Below are 20,674 nucleotides of genomic sequence, written 5' to 3'. Positions count from 1 at the left end.
CACCCTCCTCTTTGAACAATGACTATAAAATTCCTCACTACCCTCTCCAGGTCAGGACACACAGTTTTGAGGGCATGACCTCCTTTGCCAGGTAAAGCAATAAAGCAGTTTCTTTTTTCTACTTCACCCAAAACTCTGTCTCTAAGGTTCCATTTCGTATTGGTGTACAGAGGCCAAATCTCAGCTACAGGCTTGGCATATTGCCTAGCACATAGTAAGTTATTTATACATGTAACCATAGCTATATACACCATGCTTTCTTTTATCCAATGATATGGTTCCACTACAAGGTGATGCACTGGAGAAGAATTTTGTACCACAAACAATGGCTCAATTAGGAAGAGTTTGCTATATATTTGGACTGCACCAAGCCAATAAGACTTCTATATGTTTCTTGATTGCTATGATAGATCCCATCTTCTGCAATCTCTGGAAGACCTTCTCACTGAACTGGTATTACTTAGCTGCGCAAGGCTAAGAAATGGAAATGACACAATCTCTGACAGAACAAGAGTTTCGACAGTTTTTGCAGTGAGATTGCAATATGGAATGCAACCTGTAAAGCATCAGGAGAGAGATCAATAGGACACCACAATGTTTGCTGGAAATAAAAACACAACACATTCACTGTGGCCTTTTAAAACATTGCAAGTGTATTTTGTCTTGGAGATCAGCTTACATGAATTCTCGAATCTTTTCTTCCAGTTTTTTAGCATCAGCTCCACAAAGTTCAAAAATCTGTTCACAAATACACAAAGGTGAAATATTTATTGGTTCAAATATGGCAAAGATGAAGCTTTGTGGAATTTTGTTCCTGTTTATAAATGTATCCACTACTCATTTCCATCGTCTGCAAGATACTTCAAATATAAATACACATTAACACACTAAATTTCTGATGTTTTAATTATTTGGCACCTTTTCAAAATTGCTTATGCTAATATTTTAACAGATTTATGTAATTTTCCATGATATTCCTCTAAACTAAGATCTAAAACATATCATGTTGTTGGAAATGAGGAAACCCAATCATCGAAACTTCTCAGGGCATTTATACACTGATCTTGAGGGCTTGCTAATTCATATACATGATCCCCTAAAATCAAATGGCTTGTGATTTCCCATGCCCTGACTTTAGTTCAGGTAATAGTAATGATTCTAAGAAGCACATTTTCTTTTCAATTTTTCACATCTCTGAATTAGGATGGTGCATCTATCAATGAACATCTTTTATCTGATGAAATATGGAAGTTAAAGACCCTTACTCTTCACGATCAGTTTAGTACCAACTGTATGAGGTGGGTTGGAGAAAAGGAAGAGTGTGGGTAAACTGAAGCTGAGACTTGGTGAAGACCTGAGTTTCTAGTGAGGGAGGTTTCAGCAGCCAGAAATGGTGTTAGGACTTTGGGGGGAGGGGTTAGAAGGATCTAGAACTACCTTCAGTGCTCAGTGTACAACAGGGAAGACACTACGCCCACAACTAATGATTCTGCCTCCCCAGGTAGCAGCATGGCGCCTGTGAGCATCATGGTTCGTTCTATTTCTTGAAAGTCAACCCCACTCTTGTGCCTCTGTCTTGATCCCATTTCACTTACCGGCTCGCTCAGGGATCCACTTCTATAACAGCAAATTGCTCTTTTGATTCTCGAGAATAGGGTTACCTAAGTGTGGGTGCAGAATTTCATGTTTTATCTGGGTTGTCTGGTTTGCAGCCATCTCCTCTATAACTAGTTCTCTTGGCCTTGGCCACCAGGGGAGGAAGGTGTCAGAAAGGATCTGCAAAAGGCTCTTTCTTAAGAGTCACTGGCAGCTGGATGGAGCCTCTAGGGCATGATGGGAGTCTCATGCTCCTCTCAGGCTAGGGGAGGTACCAAGCCAAGAAGTCTTGGCAGTAACATAGGTAGGACTTGGTCACCTGAATGACCAGGCTTGGCCAGGGGTAGCAAAAGAATGGTAAGCTTAGCCAACTGACCAAAGTGCTGAACCCATTGCCAGGAAACTCCTGATCAAGATGAGGCAAAGGAAGCAAGCCTTTGCCTGCTTGGCATGCTCCATGAAGCTGGGGGCTGGGAGCTGGGAGCTTGGGCATGCTTTTTTTTACTCTCTTCACTTGGGGATATTAGGACTTCCTAGACAGCTCAATCTGGTCAGAAAGGAACTTTGTCCCTGGTCTCTAACCGGCTGGGGTGGAAAGCAGGGTGGGAGAGGCTTGGGGTTCACTCCAGTCTCAGTCTGTCTTTCCCCCTGTTTTTGACTATGTTTGCAGTGGCTCCCACTTATCCTTCCTTGTGGCTTCTGTCCAAGGTTCCTCCTGAGTCTCTATCCTCTACTCCTCTGCTTCAGGAGTGGCTTGACTCCATTGAAGGCACGTAATAGCTGAGCAGAAGAAAGGCACTGGCAAAGAAGGGATGAGAAGTTCCCAAGGTGTGTCTGTTCCCCATGACCACTGCACGTAATTCTAGACAGTCCCCCGCACCCCCAGTGGTCTAGAAGATGCTGTTTGATCATTCTTATGGCAATGATTCTAGTGGATCTGATTCTGACTCCTTATCTTAGGATCTCCCCCACTGCCAAAAAGCAGCATGGAGCCAGAGTTTGGGGGCCCCTAAAAAATGGGCTTCTCTTCTTGGATGAGACTTCCCTGAATGGAGGGGTGGCACAATCTCTAAGGGTGTGAGAAACAGGAGGGCTCACCTCGAAGGGAGATTTCCAGGGAGGGGTGATTTCCATGACCATAGGGGCTGTGGTATGCCCATGCTGTGACTTGGGCAGCCAGAAGCCACAAATGCACTAAGAGCCTTGGCAACCGTGGAATCTGACTCCTCTTTCTTCTAGGTACATTGAATCTAATACAGGGCCACCATCACCCACCCAGGTACCTGAGCCAGGAAACTGAGGCCACTTAAAATATTCATATATATTCAGAACATTGCACAGATGGCAGCATACAGCTTGGCGAGTTATTACAAAAGAGAGGCTCCTCATATAAGCATGTCCAGATCAGGATGTAGATATAGCTTAGCTCCTCGCTCCCAGTCATTACCCTGTGCTCAAAGCCAAAGTCTATTCCGGATTTTTCACCACAAATGGGTTTGGTCTGTCTTTAAACTTTTATAAATGGAATCCTATAGTATGTTGTGTGTATTCTTCTCCATCTGGCTTCTTACTCAACATGATGTTTCTGAGATTTATCTGTGTAATGGCCATACATTCATTTTCAGCTTTTTTTTTTTTTTAGTATTCTATTGCATGACTGTAACACAGTTTATCCATTTGGGCTATGACCAAGAGTGCGGCTAGGAACATCCTTTGTGCAGACATCTTTGGGGGCATATGAACACCCATTCTTGTTGGGTTCTTGTTGCACAGTTTACCTGAAAGGGGGACTACTGAGTTCAGCTTTTGAAGGAGTTACCCAACAGCTTTTCAAAGAGATTGCATCAGTGTAAACTCCACCAGCGGGGATAAGTGTTCTGCTTGTTCCACACGCTTGACAGCACTTGGTACTGCCAGTTTTCTTCATGCTAACCATTTGGTGGCTTTAGATGACATTAAATTTGTGTCTGAATTCCATGGCTTTTACCCAATCAACTTTCCCCCTGGATTTTAGCAACAGCTTACACATTCTTTCTCCAGTCTTATGCCCCTGAGACTTCTGCCCCTCAAAGCTCAAAAACACAAATCCTGTCATGCTATTTTTCTTTGTGAAATTCTTGAGTGTTTTTCCATCATCATAAAATTTAAGCTTCTTACAGGATTCCTTGATTCAACCTCCACTGTGGCTCTCTACCATAAACTCTGGACTCAAGCAACAATTTATAGCTGGATTTGTTTGTTCATTTAATAAATACTTAATGAGTGCCTACATGATCCAGATATACAGTGAACAAAACAAGACAAAATCCCACCACAGAGCTCACATTCTAGTGATAATTAAATACTCTTGGTGTATGATTACCAAATAATTCCTAACCTCTCATACCACAGACACTTTATAAACTCTCTGCTTCTGCTCACCTTAATCACTTGCTAATCTTAATAAGCCTTTAAGATTTAACTCATGAAGACTTCCCTAAAGTCTTTTTCTGTCATCTCATGGTACCCAGTGCAATTCCATAATCTAAGAGTTGATTTTATTACCCATCTTCCCTATTAGACCAAGGATGGGGACTATATTTTTTCCCTCCACAGTTTTAGTATCTAGCTCAGAACCTTACCCAGAGTAGGTGCTCTATTAGAATGGTATTAACCCTGAAGTGAATTGAGCTAAGTTGAATCCTGGTCATTGAGGGACGGGTCCAAGACTCAGTGCTAAGTTTTGGGGATTAGGTGTTATCTATCTTATTCTTTCTTTGTCCAGTTTGACAAGGGCAAACATTATATTTATGTCTCCTGTCTAGCACAGGTCTTTGCATACAGGAGTTTAATGAATGTAGGTAACAAATGAGGAGCAGTTTACTGATAAGGGCTCATTTCACAGGTAGCTTTCTTTTGAAGGGATATATTTGCAATATCTAATTTCTGCCCCAAATATTTTTTCACTTTAACCTGAATGTTTAGTTGTACCTCTCAAAGCATGCTCCACTCTGAAGCATGAAGGAGTAGTGTTAACCTCGCTCTTCTCAATGTCTTCATTTTTCTTGGACAGCTGCCATCCTAGTAATGACTGCTAATGAAAATTTCAAGCTCCAGTTTGCAAAGACCAGTGGATTATGTGGTGGTTGTTTATGCATTAGAGAACCATGAACCACGTCCAACAATCAGTGAAAAGAAAAACCCCAGGGACTTTCCTGGTGGTCCTGTGGCTAAGACTCTATCCTCCCAATGCAGAGGGCCCAGGTTCCATCCTTGGTTAGGGAAGTAGATTCTATATGTCACAACTAAAAGTTTGCCTGCCATGGATGAAGCTGGAGCCCATTATACAGAGTGAAGTAAGCCAGAAAGATAAAGAACATTACAGCATACTGACACATGTATATGGAATTTAGAAAGGTGATAACGATAACCCTATATGCAGAACAGAAAAAGAGACACAGAAATACAGAACAGACTTTTGAACTTTGTGGGAGAATGTGAGGGTGGGATATTTCAGAAGAACAGCATGTATACTATCTATGGTGAAACAGATCACCAGCCCAGGTGGGATGCATGAGACAAGTGCTCGGGCCTGGTGCACTGGGAAGACCCAGAGGAATCGGGTGGAGAGGGAGGTGGGAGGGGGGATCGGGATTGGGAATACATGTAAATCCATGGCTGATTCATATCAATGTATGACAAAACCCACTGGAAAAAAAAATAATAATAATAAAAATTAAAAAAAAAAAAAAAAAGTGTAATGAAACAACATAATAAAAAAAAAATAAATAAAAGTTTGCCTGCCACAGCTAAAGATCCTGCGTGCCGCAACTAAGACCCAGCACAGCCAAATAAATAAATAAGTAGAAAACCCAAACTTTCATTATGGACATTTTCAAACATACACAAAAATAGAGAATAATAACATGAACACCATCCCCCCATTTACCCACCACCCAGGTGCAACCAGAGGCAGTTTTTTATGCCAAAGACATGCAATCACCTATAACGAGTTTATTCCTAAAAATAAATAAATAAATAAACGAATAAATAAATAAATAAAGAGTTTATTCCTGCCACTGGGAAAATGCAAGGGTGCTGGTGAGACAGTGACTTCTAAGACTATACATCCAGGAGTCTGACTAATGATGTCCTTATAGAATAAGTATAAAATGCTTTGGTCAGTTGATACAACTGAGTGAATACTGAAGTTACATTTGGACCACTTGTGTGAAAGTTCAACAATTTTCAGACATCTGCAGTTAGAAACAACAAGAGCAGCAATAAAATTCTCAAAGCAACAGCAGCAACCATCATAAACCAAAAAGCCCAACCAAACTAACCCACCGAAGATACTTCTTGGGGGATGGGCTATGGAAATACTTGTATGAACAATACAAGTTTATAATTGAAATAGTATGATATTCTTTTTCTTCTAAGACATTATATGTGATTAATAAGATGAACGGTGTATATCCAACAAGGGAACATTTAAAAGTACCTCAACCTTCTACTGAGAGGTGGACAGTGTTAATTACAGTTGGTTCCTATCTTGGCTTTTTTCTCTGACTCTCTGCCTCCAGCCACACTCATTCTTTCCTCAGAACCATCTGCATCATATTGCAGGTATTTGCACACTTCCTCTTTCACTTTCACAACACCCAGGGCAGACTCTGCAGATGCAAGCAGGGAAATTAAGGTTTTTGGAGCTGAGCAAAATCTAACCAAGAAGACACGGCCTCTTTGAAGTAGTCTGTTTCAAACAACTTGAATTTACTTGCACCTGAATTCAAGAAAAGAGCATATAGAGCAATCTGTTAGCTAATCTTTCCTTAATCTATACTGGCCCTTTTCTCAACTTGTTCCAGTAGTGAGATTTCGATAACCTACTAATTCACTTTCATTTTCCTGTAGTAGAGTTAGAAACTGCCTAGACACCTGTTTCTCAGTGTTCTGGTGGCATAAATACTTTTTTGGTAAGGGACCTGGTAATACCCATCTTAGGTTTTACAGGCCATATGGTCTCTGTCGAAACTACTCAAATCAACTCTCTGTACTATCTGCAACTTTTACGTAAATCTAAATTTTTTCTCTTTAAATCTATAAAGTAATTAGCCTCCAACGAATAAAAATAAATGGAAAAAAAAAAGAAAAAAATCTATAAAGTTATACAGTATTGAAAATACAGTATACTTTTTATAATGATAATGCAGTAATAAACTTCCTTTTACTAAAGAAAAATCTACTCAAGTTATTAGGAGAACCACTGACTAAAACGACCCAAGCTGGCTAGGCATGATAGTGACCACTTGGGTGAGTTATCTTATGATAGGAGGTCCCGGTAAGGAATGTGGAACTAACAAGCTACATCAACCAGAAAAATTTGGGAAAGGTCTAAAGGAGAGGAGATGCCAGCTCATATGTCCTACCAACCTCCCAGAATCCTTCTCACTGGAATCCATCTTGGCTGGCTGATACGTGTACCACCAGGAAGAACCCTGAGTCATAATGATTGGCCAGGGACAACCCAGAAACTGACTCCATTACCATAAAACCTGAGACAGAGAGTCACATGAAAGAGCAGTTCTCCTGGGTTCCCTTACCTTCCTGCTCTCTGCTCAGGCACCCCTTCCCAATCAAATCTTTTGCTTTTCAACACGTGCATCTCCTCAGACAATTCATTTCCGAGTGTTAGACAAGAGGCCACTCTCAGGCCCTGGAAGGGGTCCCCCTTCCTGCAACAGAAACAGCTATTGTAGTGCAAAGGTAGCTGTAGATAACATTTAAACAGATGGGCATGGCTGTGTCCCAGTAAAACTGAGGGTCAGATTTGTCCCTGGGGCCATAGTTCGCCAACTATGAATAAGTATGGCCATCAACTGAAGCTGCCTGAAAGTCAGTCACTCAGGACAAGGGGCTTTCTGTTGGAGGGAAAAAAGAGGCATGAATCTAGTGTTGTAGGAACTTATGTCAGCTGCATTGAGAGTACGACAAGTGATTTTGGACTCTGGCCAGAGAAAATGTTATCCTGCCCATTACTGGAAGAGTGGGAGGGAATTTCGTTCTCGGAGATAAAAATAATTTGGACCCATTCCTTTCAATGGCATATACTATTGTTTTTATGTTTCCATTAAGCAATCTGCTCAACTGTCCAGTATTGGGAAAATATACCTGTTCGCTATATCCCTTCACTTTCTCCTCCCTAAGTTCAAAGGTAAGCTTATCAGCTGAGCCTAGACAAAGGAATGAGCTCATGCCTGTCCTCCTCTTCCTTTTAGGAGTGTCTGCTCAAGGGATAGGTCTGTCTCCTTCTGGAAAGCATATTGGAAGTAAGCCTAATATCTGCCTTTTAAAGATAACTCTGGAAAGCCATCACCCTCCCTTTGGGGGTTAAATAGTTAGAAAAAGCAGCTTCCCTTTGGCTCAGGTGATAAAGAATCTGCCTGCAAGGCAGGATACCCAGGTTTAATCTGGGTCGGGAAGTTTCCTTTGGAGGATGGAATGGCTATCCATGACAGTACTCTTGGCGAGAGAATTCCATGGACAGAGAAGCCTGGCAGGCTACAGTCCATAGGGTCTTAAAGAGTCAGTCACAACTGAGTGACTAACACTTTTTTTTTTTCACCGTTACAAAAACAGTAGTATCTCCTCCACCTGGGTGGGTAAGTGTGTCCTCTGCAGTCCCAGATTCTCCCATAGATGGCTCATCTCAAGGTCTAGGTTCCAAAATCTAGTGGAAAATCTTTTGACATGGATCTAAGCCATGTTCTTCAACTACCGCAATTTAGCACTATTGCTGCTTTTAATAAAGGTGACACATCAATTTTCCACATGAATCCACGTGAGAGAAAAGGTTAACATAACAGGTCTGGTTGCTTATTCCTGGTGTGTCTCCAAGAGAACCATGACTTCACTAAGTCCTCCAAGTGACTGGAGGGACTGTGGTCCTCCAAGTGTTCCTTGTGTTAGCGATGGATGATTTTGTTGTATATATCTCTGGAGCAATGGACTATGCCATTGCTGGCTTATTAAGCTGCTTTGCATAAACATCAATAATGGTGATGTGCACCTAGTTTTACTGTTGAGTTTCCATCATTATGGCTGGTTGTGAAGCAATGGTTGCTTAGCAAGGTATGTCTATGTGATCAGTTGCCATGTAAAAAAACTCAGACCCAGAGACTCAAAAAGGCATCCCTAGGCAGAGACATTCCACACATATCCTTGAAGTTCCAGCTAAGGAGTGCTTGTCCAGGAGAACTTAGAAACTTAGGTACTGCTAAATAGCCCTGGACAAGGAAGAACATCAGAAATTTGTGCTGGACCTTTCTAGACTGCAAGAACGCCTATCCCCCCCCACCCCACCCCTGTTGCTTTAACTCTATGTTTATTGCTGTAATAAATCTTAGCTATGAATATAACATGCTATCAAGTTTTGTTAATCCTTTTGTGAATCACTGAATGAAACACTCCTATAATTTCAACAGTTTAAAATTCAGAGAAGAACAGGGCTGGGACTAGGGTGGAAAATTTAAGGGATGCCAAAAAATTTTAGTAATGAAGATAAATAATATCTTAGTACTTTAAAAAAATACTTTAAAAAAAGTATTAAAATTTATTAAAAAGTATTAAAAAATACTTTTTAAAAAAGTATTAAAATTTAGTGCAAAAAAACCATGATAAACAAAACATCAAAAATTCAAATGAAGACACGCTTCCACCCAGCAAGTGCAGTATCTTGCCTCACCCGAAACCCTGCCCTGGAGAAAAGACATACACAAGTAATTACTGCCTTTAAGTTGCTAAAGCTGAGAGCTGTATCTTTAGCAATCTTTAGCAAGGTTGCTAAATGGTGGTAAATAGTTGCTGTACTTCTCTGACTTTCCCTTCATGTTCACTTAGTCCTTGCCTCCTCCAGTCAATTAATCTCTCTGCCAACACATTAGATGCTCATGGAGCTGATATGTAACCCCTTCTAGGTATTGATACCTCTTAGAGCCATGAAGACCACGTGAAAGCTCTTTTCTTTTTCTGCTCACACAGAATGCCTCTGTAACTGTGCGGAATAAAAGTTTCTTCAGTTGTGTCCAACTCTTTGCAACCCTATGGACAGGAGCCCACCAGGTTCCTCTGTCCATGGGATTTCCAAGCAAGAATACTGGAGTGGATTTCCATGCCCCCCTCCAGGGGATCTCCCTGACGCAGGGATCTAACTTGCATCTTTTATGTCTCCTACATTGGCAGGTGGGTTCTTCACCACTCTGGCCACCTGGGAAGCCACAATCTATTAAGACTGAAAACCACTGGGTAGGTAACTCCAGAATGCTAAGATGACTTAGCTTAAATGCATACTGTAGTTACTTAAAGAGCTTTAGAGGTCTCTGATAACCTTTATTTCTCTATTTCTATTTACCTATAAATTTTCATGGAGATAGGTACACAGCTAGGTCCTGGGGCTCGAATAATAGCTACATTTCATAATATACACCAAGTCTAGTGTGAGGCACTTTATTTACATTGTCACAAATTTTCATGATCAAGGTTCAAAGACACATGATGTTGTTGCTATGAAGGATGAAACTGAGTCTAAAGGTGGTCAAGGTACATTCCCAAGATCCTCACTAATAAGCAGCAGACCTGGAATTCAACTTACGATCATTTGACTCCAGAGATGGCAAGTCAGCCACAGACACTTTTTTGGAGTGGTGGGTCAAATGCTGTTTTTTATGAACATGAGCAAAGACCATTTGGGAGGGTGATTCTCCAGGGACCACCATTCTCCTCACTTCCTACTATCTCATCTATTGTCCCTGCCTGGCCCTTGAAGATGCTGAGTATGTGACCGCTGCTTCCAATCCTATCTTCTTTCCAGCACCCAACAGTGCCGCCCACTTGGGATTCTTTTCATCTCTGTGCCTCCTTCAAGGAGGGCACTTGCTGGAAATGATGTCCCTGTCCTCAGCTGGAGCCCACAATTCACGCCCATAAGGGCAAGAGCTTCCTCTCACTTAAAATGAGAGCTCAGTTCTTCTGAATTATTCATTCGTGAATAACTCGTTTATTGGCATCTATGTATTTACATCCAGTCGCTCTTATCTTTCCTAAGTGCTTTGGGAAACCATCTTACTCTCATATCAAAAGATGAAAAAGTGAAAGTCGCTCAGTTGTGTCCAACTCTTTGTGACCCCATGGACTGTCCATGGAATTCTCCAGGCCAGAATACTCAAGTGCATAGCCTTTCCATTCTCCAGGGGATCTTCCCAACCCAGGGATTGAACCCCGGTCTCCCACATTGCAAGCGGATTCTTTACCAGCTGACCCAGAAGGGAAACCCAAGAACACCAGAGCAGGTAGCCTATCCCTTCTCCAGGGGATCTTCCTGACCCAGGAATTGAACCAGGGTCTCCCACATTGTAGGCAGATTCTTTACCAACTGAGCTATCAGGGAAGCCCAAAAGATGAAAAGATGGAGCCAATTTCTGAGAGTTGGCCCATATTTAAGCAGTTGACTAAGACCTGGCAAATCTCTGTTACTCTTCCTTCTCTCTACTCCATAGACTTCTACTAATTTTAATCTGAAACCAATGTTATGAACATAGGGGATCTAGTGATTGGCTTCAGAGGCTCACTGAATAGCCTAGCAATATATGCACATTTTGATTTAGGTGCATACATATATTCTTCTGGAAAGAGTTTATAGCCTCTATTGGATTTTAAGAGGGTCTATAAACCAAGTTTATGAACTACTCTTAACAGAATATAGTATAATATTGTGGTCACAAAAATCAGCCAAGATTTTGGGTGTCCCATCTGAAAGACACCAGAGGAATGCATTTTTATTTTTTGTTTTCTTTTTCTTTTTAGTTTTTTAAAAAAATTATTATTTTTAATTGAAGGATAATTGTTTTACAATATTGTGTTGGTTTCTGCCACACATCAACATGAATCAGCCATAGGTACACCTATGTCCCCTTCTTTTTGAACCTCCCTCCCCCCTCCTACCCTATCCCTCTAGGCTGTTACAGAGCCCCAGTTTGAGTTCCCTGAGTCATGAAGCAAATTCCCACCGGCTATCTATTTTACACTGTAGTGTATATGTTTCCAGGCTTTCTTTCTTTTTTTAACCACAGTGAATCTTACTGGATCACACTATGATGGCCTAGATGGAAACACTCGGGGACAGAGAAGGAAAGAACAATCCCACCGTATTTATTACCTCGAATTTGCTTTGGCTGGCCTTTGGCCTAAAACTGTGAAATAATTAGAGCTGTTGTTTACAGCGCATCCTAGCCATATGTTCATCCAACCTCTGCATGAAAACTTCCAGCAGCAGGGAAGGTCCATTATCCACCATAACCCTAGGTCATGGTTATGTAGCTTCATTTGATTTAGATTTTTAAAGTTTTATTTTGTGTATAGTCTATGCGCTTTGCGAATATTTTAAATGAGCAAGACTCAAGGGGCTAAAATAATAAAACCAGGGACTTTCCTGGTGGCTCAGTGGTAAATAATCCGCCTGCCAATGCAGGAGAGACAGGTTCGATCTCGGATCTGGAAAGATCCTATATGTAGCAGAGGGACTAAGCCTGTGTGCCAAAACTATCGAGCCTGTGCTCTAGAGCCTGGGAGCTGCAACTACTGAGCCCACATGCCTCAACTACCAAAGGCTGCCTGCCCTAGAGTCTATGCTCCAGAACAAGGGAAGCCACTGCAACGAGAAGCCCACACACAGCAATTAGAGAGTGGCCCCCGCTTGCCACAACTAGAGAAAAAAACCTGCACAGCAACAAAGACTCAGCACAGCCAAAAATAAATAAAAGTATTAAAAAATATATAACATTAAAGGATGATCCAGGGTGGAGTTGGCAGTTAGGAAACACCAGGAAACTGAAGGTAAGGGAGACTATTGTATTTGAGTAGAAGAGGTAATCCTGAGATTTTTGGCAGCAGTGAAAAGAGAGAAACCCAAGGGATTCCCTAAGTCTTCTGGTCTAATGAGAGGAAGCTGATCATATTTTCAAGGGAGGCGAACATTCCCCTAACTCTCAGTCCTATGAGGAATTATCATAAGGTTTTTTATACAGTGTACATTTTAAAAGGCATTAATGGACAGTGGCTCTTTGCCAAATGTTTTACCAGAAACGTAAAGACATTTCTCAAAACATTTCTTCATAGAAGCTCAACTCTAGGGGTTTTAAAAATACTAGATAAGTAGCAGTTAACTGCTTCAATAAGTCAATTTTCAATTGTGCTGTCCCAGAAGAAAGAGGAGAAAATTTATGGAAGTGGTCTCAGAGAAATGAACTTAATTTTTCGCTATCCCAGGAAAATGGTGAATGTTACAGTAGCCTTCCTATTGACAGGTGGGGGCAAATTCACTGGTGGTGGTGGTTGTGGTTTAGTCGCTAAGTCGTGTCCGACTCTTGCGACCCCATCAACTGTGGCCCACCAGGCTCCTCTGCCCATAGAATTTTCCAGGCATGAATACTGGAGTAGGTTGCCATTTCCTTCTCCAGGGGATCTTCTGGACCCAGGAATCAAACCCAGGTCTCCTGTATTGCAGGCGGATTCTTTACCGACTGAGCTAGGACAGAAGACCTATTCACAGGGACTTTTTTTTTTGCCTGGCCACTCCAAACTTCCTCTGGTTCCAGTGATTTTCTTGTGCAGATCACTACCAGGTAGAGCCTGGGGAGAATTTCAGAGGTCTCATGGTTTGCCCACATCTCTGGATGTGATGGTTAGGAATGAGAGCCTTATAGAAACCCTGCAGGGTTGCTCAGTTACCCAGTGCTGGGGGTGGAGCCAAAAGAGGTAAAAGAGTCATAACTTGTGTGCGGGCATGCTCAGTCACGTCCAACTCCGCAATCCCACGGACTGTAGCCATCCAGGCTCAGTCTATAGAATTTTCCATGCAAGAAAGGCAAGAACACTGGAACAAGTAGCCATTTCCTTCTCTAGGGGATCTTTCCAACTCAGGGATCGAACCTGAGTCTCTTGCATCTCCTGCATTGGCAAGTGGATTCTTTACCAGCTGGATCACTGGGGAAGCCCAAAAGATTTATAATACTGTGTCTATATATTTCTCCTACCCCCCCCCTTTTTTTTTTTTTTTTTTTGGTGGCTTTGTCTTTTTCATGGAAGATTGATATTTTCTGTCAGTCAGAACCAGCATCACAAATCTTTTCCACAGGTTTTCAAATGATATCTCAATTGCTACAGATATGAATCCTTCTGGAGATATGATTACATATACACAAAAAAATTTGGAAAACTTGGCAGTGGCCACAGGACTGGAAAAGATCAGTTTTCATTCCAATCCAAAAGAAGGGCAATGTTCTATGTTCAAACTACTGTACAACTGCATTCATTTCACATGCTAGAAAGGTAATGCTCAAAATTCTCCAAGCCAGGCTTCAACAGTCCATGACCCGAGAACTTCCAGAGGTACAAGCTGGATTTAGAAAAGGCAGAAGAACCAGGGATCAAGTTGCCAACAGCCACTGGATCACAGGAAAAGCAAGAGAATTCCAGAAAAACATCTACTTCTGCTTCACTGACTATGCTAAAGCCTTTGACTGTATGGATCACAACAAACTGTGGAAAATTCTTAGAGATGGGAATGCCAAACTACCCTACCTGTCTCCTGAGAAATCTGTATGCAGGTCAAGAAGTAACAGAACTGGACATGGAACAACGGACTGGTTCAAAATTGGGAAAGGAGTACGTCAAGGCTGTATATTGTCACCCTGCTTATTTAACTTATATGCAGAGTACAGCATGTGAAATGCTGGGCTGGATGACTCACAAGCTAGAATCAAGATTGCTGGGAGAAATATTAACAACCTCAGATATGCAGATGACATCACCCTTATGGCAGAAAGTGAATAGGAACTAAAGAGCCTCTTGATAAAGGTTAAAGAGGAGAGTGAAAAAGCTGGTTGAAAACTCAACATTCAAAAAACTAAGATCATGGCATCTGGTCCCATCATTTCATGGCAAATAGATGGGGAATAAAATGGATATAGTGGCAGATTTTATTTCCTTGGGCTCCAAAATCACTGTGGATAGTGACTGCAGCCATGAAATTAAAAGACACTTGCTCCTTGGAAGAAAAGCTGTGACAAACCTAGATAGCATACTACAAAGCAGAGACATCATTTTGCCAATAAAAGTCTATATAGTCAAAGCTGTGGCTTTTCCAGTAGTCAGGTATGATCTGAGAGGTGGACCATGAAGAAGGCTGAGCGCTGAAGAATTGATGCTTTTGAACTGTGGTGTTGGAGAAGACTCTTGAGAGTCCCTTGGACAGCAAGGAGATCAATCCAGCCAATCCTAAAGGAAATCAGTCATGAATATTCATTGGAAGGATTGATGCTGAAGCTGAAGCTCTAATACTTTGGCCACCTGAGGCGAGGAGCTGATCATTGGATCATTGGAAAAGATCCTGATGATGGAAAAGATCAAGGGCAGGAGAAGAAGGGGGCCAAAAGAGGATGAGATGGTTGGATGGCATCATCAACTCAATGGACAAGAGTTTGAGCAAACTACGGGAGACAGAGAAGGACAGGGAAGCCCGGCATGCTGCAATTTATGAGGTTGCAAAGATGACTTAGCATCTGAACATTTGATATCATGACATAAACATGCCAAGTTTTAAAAAATAACTCCATAACCAGCATGCTAATTTAGTGCTATTCAACAAGAAATTCTAGTCTCAAGAAAATTTCTTGGGAGATAGATATCCATGTGATAATCAAAGGCTTGCTGGATGACTCTGCAGTTAGAATACAGGGAGGCAGATCAGCTTAATGGACAGGGTCATCAGTTCAGTTGACTTTATTTTCCATTAGCTAATCAGCATAAAATTCAAATCTAAGTTCCTTAGTGATCCCCAGAATACAGGTATCTTGCTCCATTAATTCAAAAGGGATCCGTACCCTACAGACACCAGTTAAATACTTGATGATAAGAGGTTGCTCCACCCCTAGGGCAGGGCTCTTCTACCTCCAGATAGAACCAAGACCAAACAGGACCAAGTCTTTCCTCAAAAGCATGGTTATGGATTTGCTCCAGAGCCTAGATACAGAATCAACTGAGAATCCAAAGTTTTACTTTTGTAAAGCAGAGAACAAACTGTTGAGTATCAGCAGCCACCAAGCAATATAATCTGTAAAAAGAAGGAAACCAGAAAGCTGTTCTGAGCTGGCGAGAAACTTTCTCTGAGTCTGATTAATACAAGGATAAAATCAGGAAGGGAGGCAAAGCTGGTGGGGGGATGCAGGGGAAAGACAGCAAGATTCACTTGTTCACCCATTCATTCATTTGTTCACTCATTGGTGATGGTTTAGTTACAAAGTAGTGTCTGACTCTTGTGACCTTATGGACTGTAGCTCACTAGGCTCTTCTTTCCATGGGATTTCCCAGGCAAGAATACTGGAGTGAGTTACCATTTCCTTCTCCAGGGGATCTTCCCAACCCAGGGATCAAACCTGGGTCTCCTGCATTGCAGGTGGATTCTTTACCAACTGAGTCACCATCAAACACAAAGTGTGTGTTTTTTATTGAGGGGAGATGCCCCTAGGCACTGGGGTTTCAAATCAGACATGAACAACTCCAAGTACTTGGAAGAGAATGAGAATAATATACAAAGTTAAGACCTGAGTCACACACAAAAAAGGGTTTGGAACATAGACCGGGTTAAAATCATGGAGAAATTCGAGTCAGACTGGAATACAAGGATCTAGTCTTGATTCTATAGGTAACGGCAGAGGAGGGGTATAAAAATTTAAATAAGAGGATGGCATACATGGAGCAAGGAATTATTTGGAAAAGAAAACAAGAGCTTTGGTATGAACCTGAGGCTATTGTTTAAGTTAGAGGTATTTATAGCTAGAACTAGAATTGGGGGATGAAATTATTAATGGAGAGAGGTAGAATGGAAAAAAGATAGAGCCTTGGAAAAACACTTACATGTGAGAACAGCTGGAGATAAAGAAGCCAGAGGAAAACCTGGGGAGGAATCAGGGGTCAAAGCCAAAAGAGGAGGAAGCTTCCAGGGTATAGAAGCTGACCAGTTAATGCACTTTGGTGTAAGCAAGGGATACTAGGATTGAGAAATGGGAATCTAAATTAGGTGCAAGAAGATCATAGATGAGAGAATGAGTGGAAAATGAGAATTGGAAGCAGTGAATACATCTAATTCTTTTAAGAGTTAGATTATGAATAAAAGAGAATAGTCTGAGAGAACAGATATATTCATTAGAAATGTTTTAGTTGCAAATGACAGTAAAAGCAACCCAAAGTTTATATAACTGAAGAATTTATGGGGGTAGTTCAGGCTTCAGACATACATAGATTCAGGGTTCCATCAATGCCATGGGCACTTCTTGGCCTGATTCTGCTTTCCTCTGTATGGTAGCTTCATTTTTAGGTTCCCTGTAGTGGCAAGCCAGCTAAAAGAGCTTTAGCACTATATCTTTCCAAGTTCAAAGTCAGTGCAATCAAAGTAACAGACTTTTACCGAGCTGCTTAAGCAAAATCCTGGAATTAGCTCTGGTTGGGTTTGGATTGGCTTGACTGGAGTGAAGGTGATGGAGTTCACTGATTGGTCTACACCTAGAGATGAACCCCTAAGGAAGTACATGGACTAAGGACTAGAAAGGGCTTGGTTTCCTGGAGGAAAATCAGAGAACTGCTAAAAGGGAATGGAGAATGGTAGCTGGGTAACAAAAAACAGTAAGAGTACAATGACCAGGTTTGAAATAGGGTAACAAAGATGGGAGGGGTGCGGTCAAGAGACAGATGGAACTGACTTCAAAGGAGGAAGCATCTTCATTTCTGAGATGGAAGAGAAGAGAAGATAATAAAAGATGACACACAAACAATTTGATAATGTAGGTACGCGGAGTTGAGAAGGCATGTGTTAAACTATTTCAGTTTTCAAGTAAAAACTCAAGAGAAGAAACAGGTAGTGTTATCTTTTGGGGGAAGAATTACTTAAATCTATTGCCTCAATTATGTTACAGCAAGCACATATGAATAAGCAGAAATTGAAAATAAAATTCTACAGCTAGCATCTCAAATGCTCTGATTCTTTATACGGCAGACATAATCTTTAAAAAAGTAAAGTATGAATTTTTTTTTACTTTACGTATATTCCTCATGACTCTTCTTATTTTATTGAATCTTTTTAACTCATTTAAAAAATTCTAAAACATTTTTATAATTTTGAAAGGTTACTTTCCATTTATAGTAATTACAAAAAATTGGCCATATTCCCCATGTTGTACAATACATTCTTGAGCCTGTCACACCCAATAGTTTGTACCTCCCACTCCTCTACCCCTATATTGCACTCCTACCCGTAACCACTAATTTGTTTTCTATATCTGTGAGTCTCTTCTTTTCTGTTTATAACTCTTTTTAGTTGTATATTCTTTCATAGACTAGATGGGCTTCCCAGGTGGTGGTGGTGGTGAAGAACCCGCCTGCCAATGCAGGAGACGTTAGAGATGCGTGTTTGATCCCTGGGTCAGGAAGATCCCCTGGAGAAGGGCATGGCAACCCACTCCAGTTTCTTGCCTGGAGAATCCCATGGACGGAGGAGCCTGGTGGGCTACCATCCATGGGGTCGCAAAGAATCAGACATGACTGAAGCAACTTAGCACACACATAGACAAGATGTATCATAAGTCACTTAGCCACTTTACTAAAAAAAGGTGATTTACACTGTTTCCATATTTTGTTAGAAATAATGCTACAATTACCAGGCACTTAGATGTTTATTTTCCCATGAGGTATTTTCATCAGCAAAAGTTCCCCAAAACTGGGTATTGTATGAAAGGGAATGAACAGTTTATTCCTCTTAAGTATGTTGCAAAATCACCTTTCATAAGGTTCACACAGGTGTCTGTGCTCCCAGTCATATACATTATTACTAGTTTCATCACACAAAGTATTTGAGACACTTCATTCCATTAATATCTTCAAGATAACAACTAACATAACATATTTGTGTGTCAGGATGGGTCTAAAAGTTTAGTTGTGTTAATCGATTTCATTTTCAAAACAATCCTACAAGGGAAGGGGAAACTTGTTATGATTGATGTTTTTACAGATAAGGAAACTAAGATACCAAGAGCATATTAAGTAAACTGCTAGGAAATGGAAGAACTGGCTTTTGAACCACAGAAATCTGAATCCAGGCCCTGCCTGGTCTACCAGTAGGCCATGTGACTGCTTTTGACTGACATTCATTCAAGTGTTCTTAAAAATGCGTACACATTTGTGCAAGAATTTCATCATGTCTTTTCTTGTAAGATTATTTTTTAATGGTCATGTCCCCAGAGAGAAATAAGAGTGGGGTATTTCGTATAGATTTGGATACTTCAAATGGTCTGAATGGGAGATTTCTCACAGTTCACCCCCTTTTTTTTTTTAACTCCTTGCCAATATGTAAGTTCAGAAACTAAGAACTGTATTGATATAAAAATAAGTACAGTTGTTTTATCCATCCAGGATACCTCAGGCCTTTTGTAGACTCTGATGGCTTTATAATCTATTTCAACCTGCCAGTTACAATAGAAACATACCTTCTTGGTTTGCTTGAACATCTGAAATGTGGGTACTGCTTTGATATGGTAAGTTTGGGCCAACTCCTAGAAAAGAAAAGAAGTGGAATGAAGTCATTATTTTTGTATCCTCTTTTTGGACCAAGAATGGTACTTGGTGATGTCTCAGGAGGCATGTCTGAGAGCCCAGGGATAGCTGATACTTTACAGATTCTCTTGCCAAGAACTTTGCTAACATATCCTCAAAGCCTCCAGGAATGTTAAAACATAAAGTGACTGTTTTCAGCATGGACTGAAGGACGAAATGAGCTCTATTTAAAAGAGCTTGTGAAAGACTGCAGAAGGCCCCAGCAGAACCCAATATGGAAAGAGCATACTGCAAAAAAAATAAGAATGAATAAAGGTCTCTTTACAACTCACACTTAGACATGGAGTGGTATATCATGCATTTTAAGTAAGGCTTATGTGTTTCTTTCTTATATGCCTTATACCTTTTCACTGCCCATTTCTGTAAAAGATTTTGTAGCCATGAGATAAGACAATATATCAGAATCCCAACTGTTCTAATCCATTACAATCTGATTTCAAGTATCACTTTTTTGTTTATCTCGTTTAAGAGTCAAGTGAAAATTAGCCACCCACAGTTCAGTTCAGTCGCTCAGTCATGTCCAACTCTTTGCGACCCCATGGACTGCAGCACACCAGGTCTCCCTGTCCATTGCCAACTCCCGGAGTTTACTCAAACTCATGTCCATTGAGTCGGTGATGCCATCCAACCATCTCATCCTCTGTCGTCCCCTTTTCCTCCTGCCTTCAATCTTTCCCAGCATCAGGGTCTTTTCCAATGAGTCAGTTCTTCGCATAAGGTAGCCAAAGTATTGGAGTTTCAGTTTCAGCATCAGTCCTTCCAATGACTATATATTCAGGACTGATTTCCTTAAGGATGGACTGGTTGGATCTGTCTGCAGTCCAAGGGACTCTCAAGAGTCTTCTCCAACACCACAGTTCAAAAGTTAAAAAGCATCAATTCTTTGGCACTCAGCTTTCTTTACCCACTCCAGTATTCTTGCCAGGAGGATCCCAGGGACAGAGGAGCTTGGTGGGCTGCCGTCTATGGGGTCGCACAGAATCGGACACAACTGAAGTGACTTAGCAGCAGTAGCAGCAGCTTTCTTTATAGTCCAACTTTCACATCTATAAATGACTACTGGAAAAACCATGGCTTTGACTAGATGGACCTTTGTTAGCAAAGTAATGTCTCTGCTTTTTAATATGCTGTCTAGGTTGGTCATTAATTTTCTTCCAAGGAACAAGCATCTTTTAATTTCATGGTTGCCCACAGGATCAAAACAAATCTTTCCCCTGCTGCCCACCCCTACTCCCAACACACACTAAATTATAATTTTCATGACCACAGTAATGACAACAATAAATACATTACTAGAAAAGAAAACTGTGCATTTTGTTTCACCTTAAGAGACAAAGAGCTATAAAAATCAAAGAGTAAAACAGTAACTAATGCTGCTGAG

The 20,674-nt window shown here is 41.1% G+C and overlaps 1 protein-coding gene across 1 annotated transcript in view; it reads right to left on the bottom strand.

Moving 5' to 3' along the window:
- Positions 1 to 472: 472 nt before the first annotated feature.
- Positions 473 to 20,674, bottom strand: part of TXNDC8 (thioredoxin domain containing 8) — a 32,701-nt gene continuing 12,499 nt past the window's right edge. Inside the window, exons 4-6 of the mRNA XM_061163983.1 lie at positions 19,167 to 19,232; positions 1,596 to 1,661; positions 473 to 738 (exon numbers count right to left, since the gene is read on the bottom strand). Coding sequence (XP_061019966.1) covers positions 676 to 738; positions 1,596 to 1,661; positions 19,167 to 19,232 — 195 coding nt within the window. The 3' untranslated portion in view covers positions 473 to 675. The remainder of the gene's footprint in view (positions 739 to 1,595; positions 1,662 to 19,166; positions 19,233 to 20,674) is intronic.

The sequence above is a fragment of the Dama dama genome, chromosome 16 (genome assembly GCF_033118175.1).
Source record: "Dama dama isolate Ldn47 chromosome 16, ASM3311817v1, whole genome shotgun sequence".
Lineage (NCBI taxonomy): Eukaryota > Metazoa > Chordata > Mammalia > Artiodactyla > Cervidae > Dama > Dama dama.
Note: the sequence above shows the minus strand (reverse complement) of the source record. Positions and strands in the feature narration are given on the sequence as shown.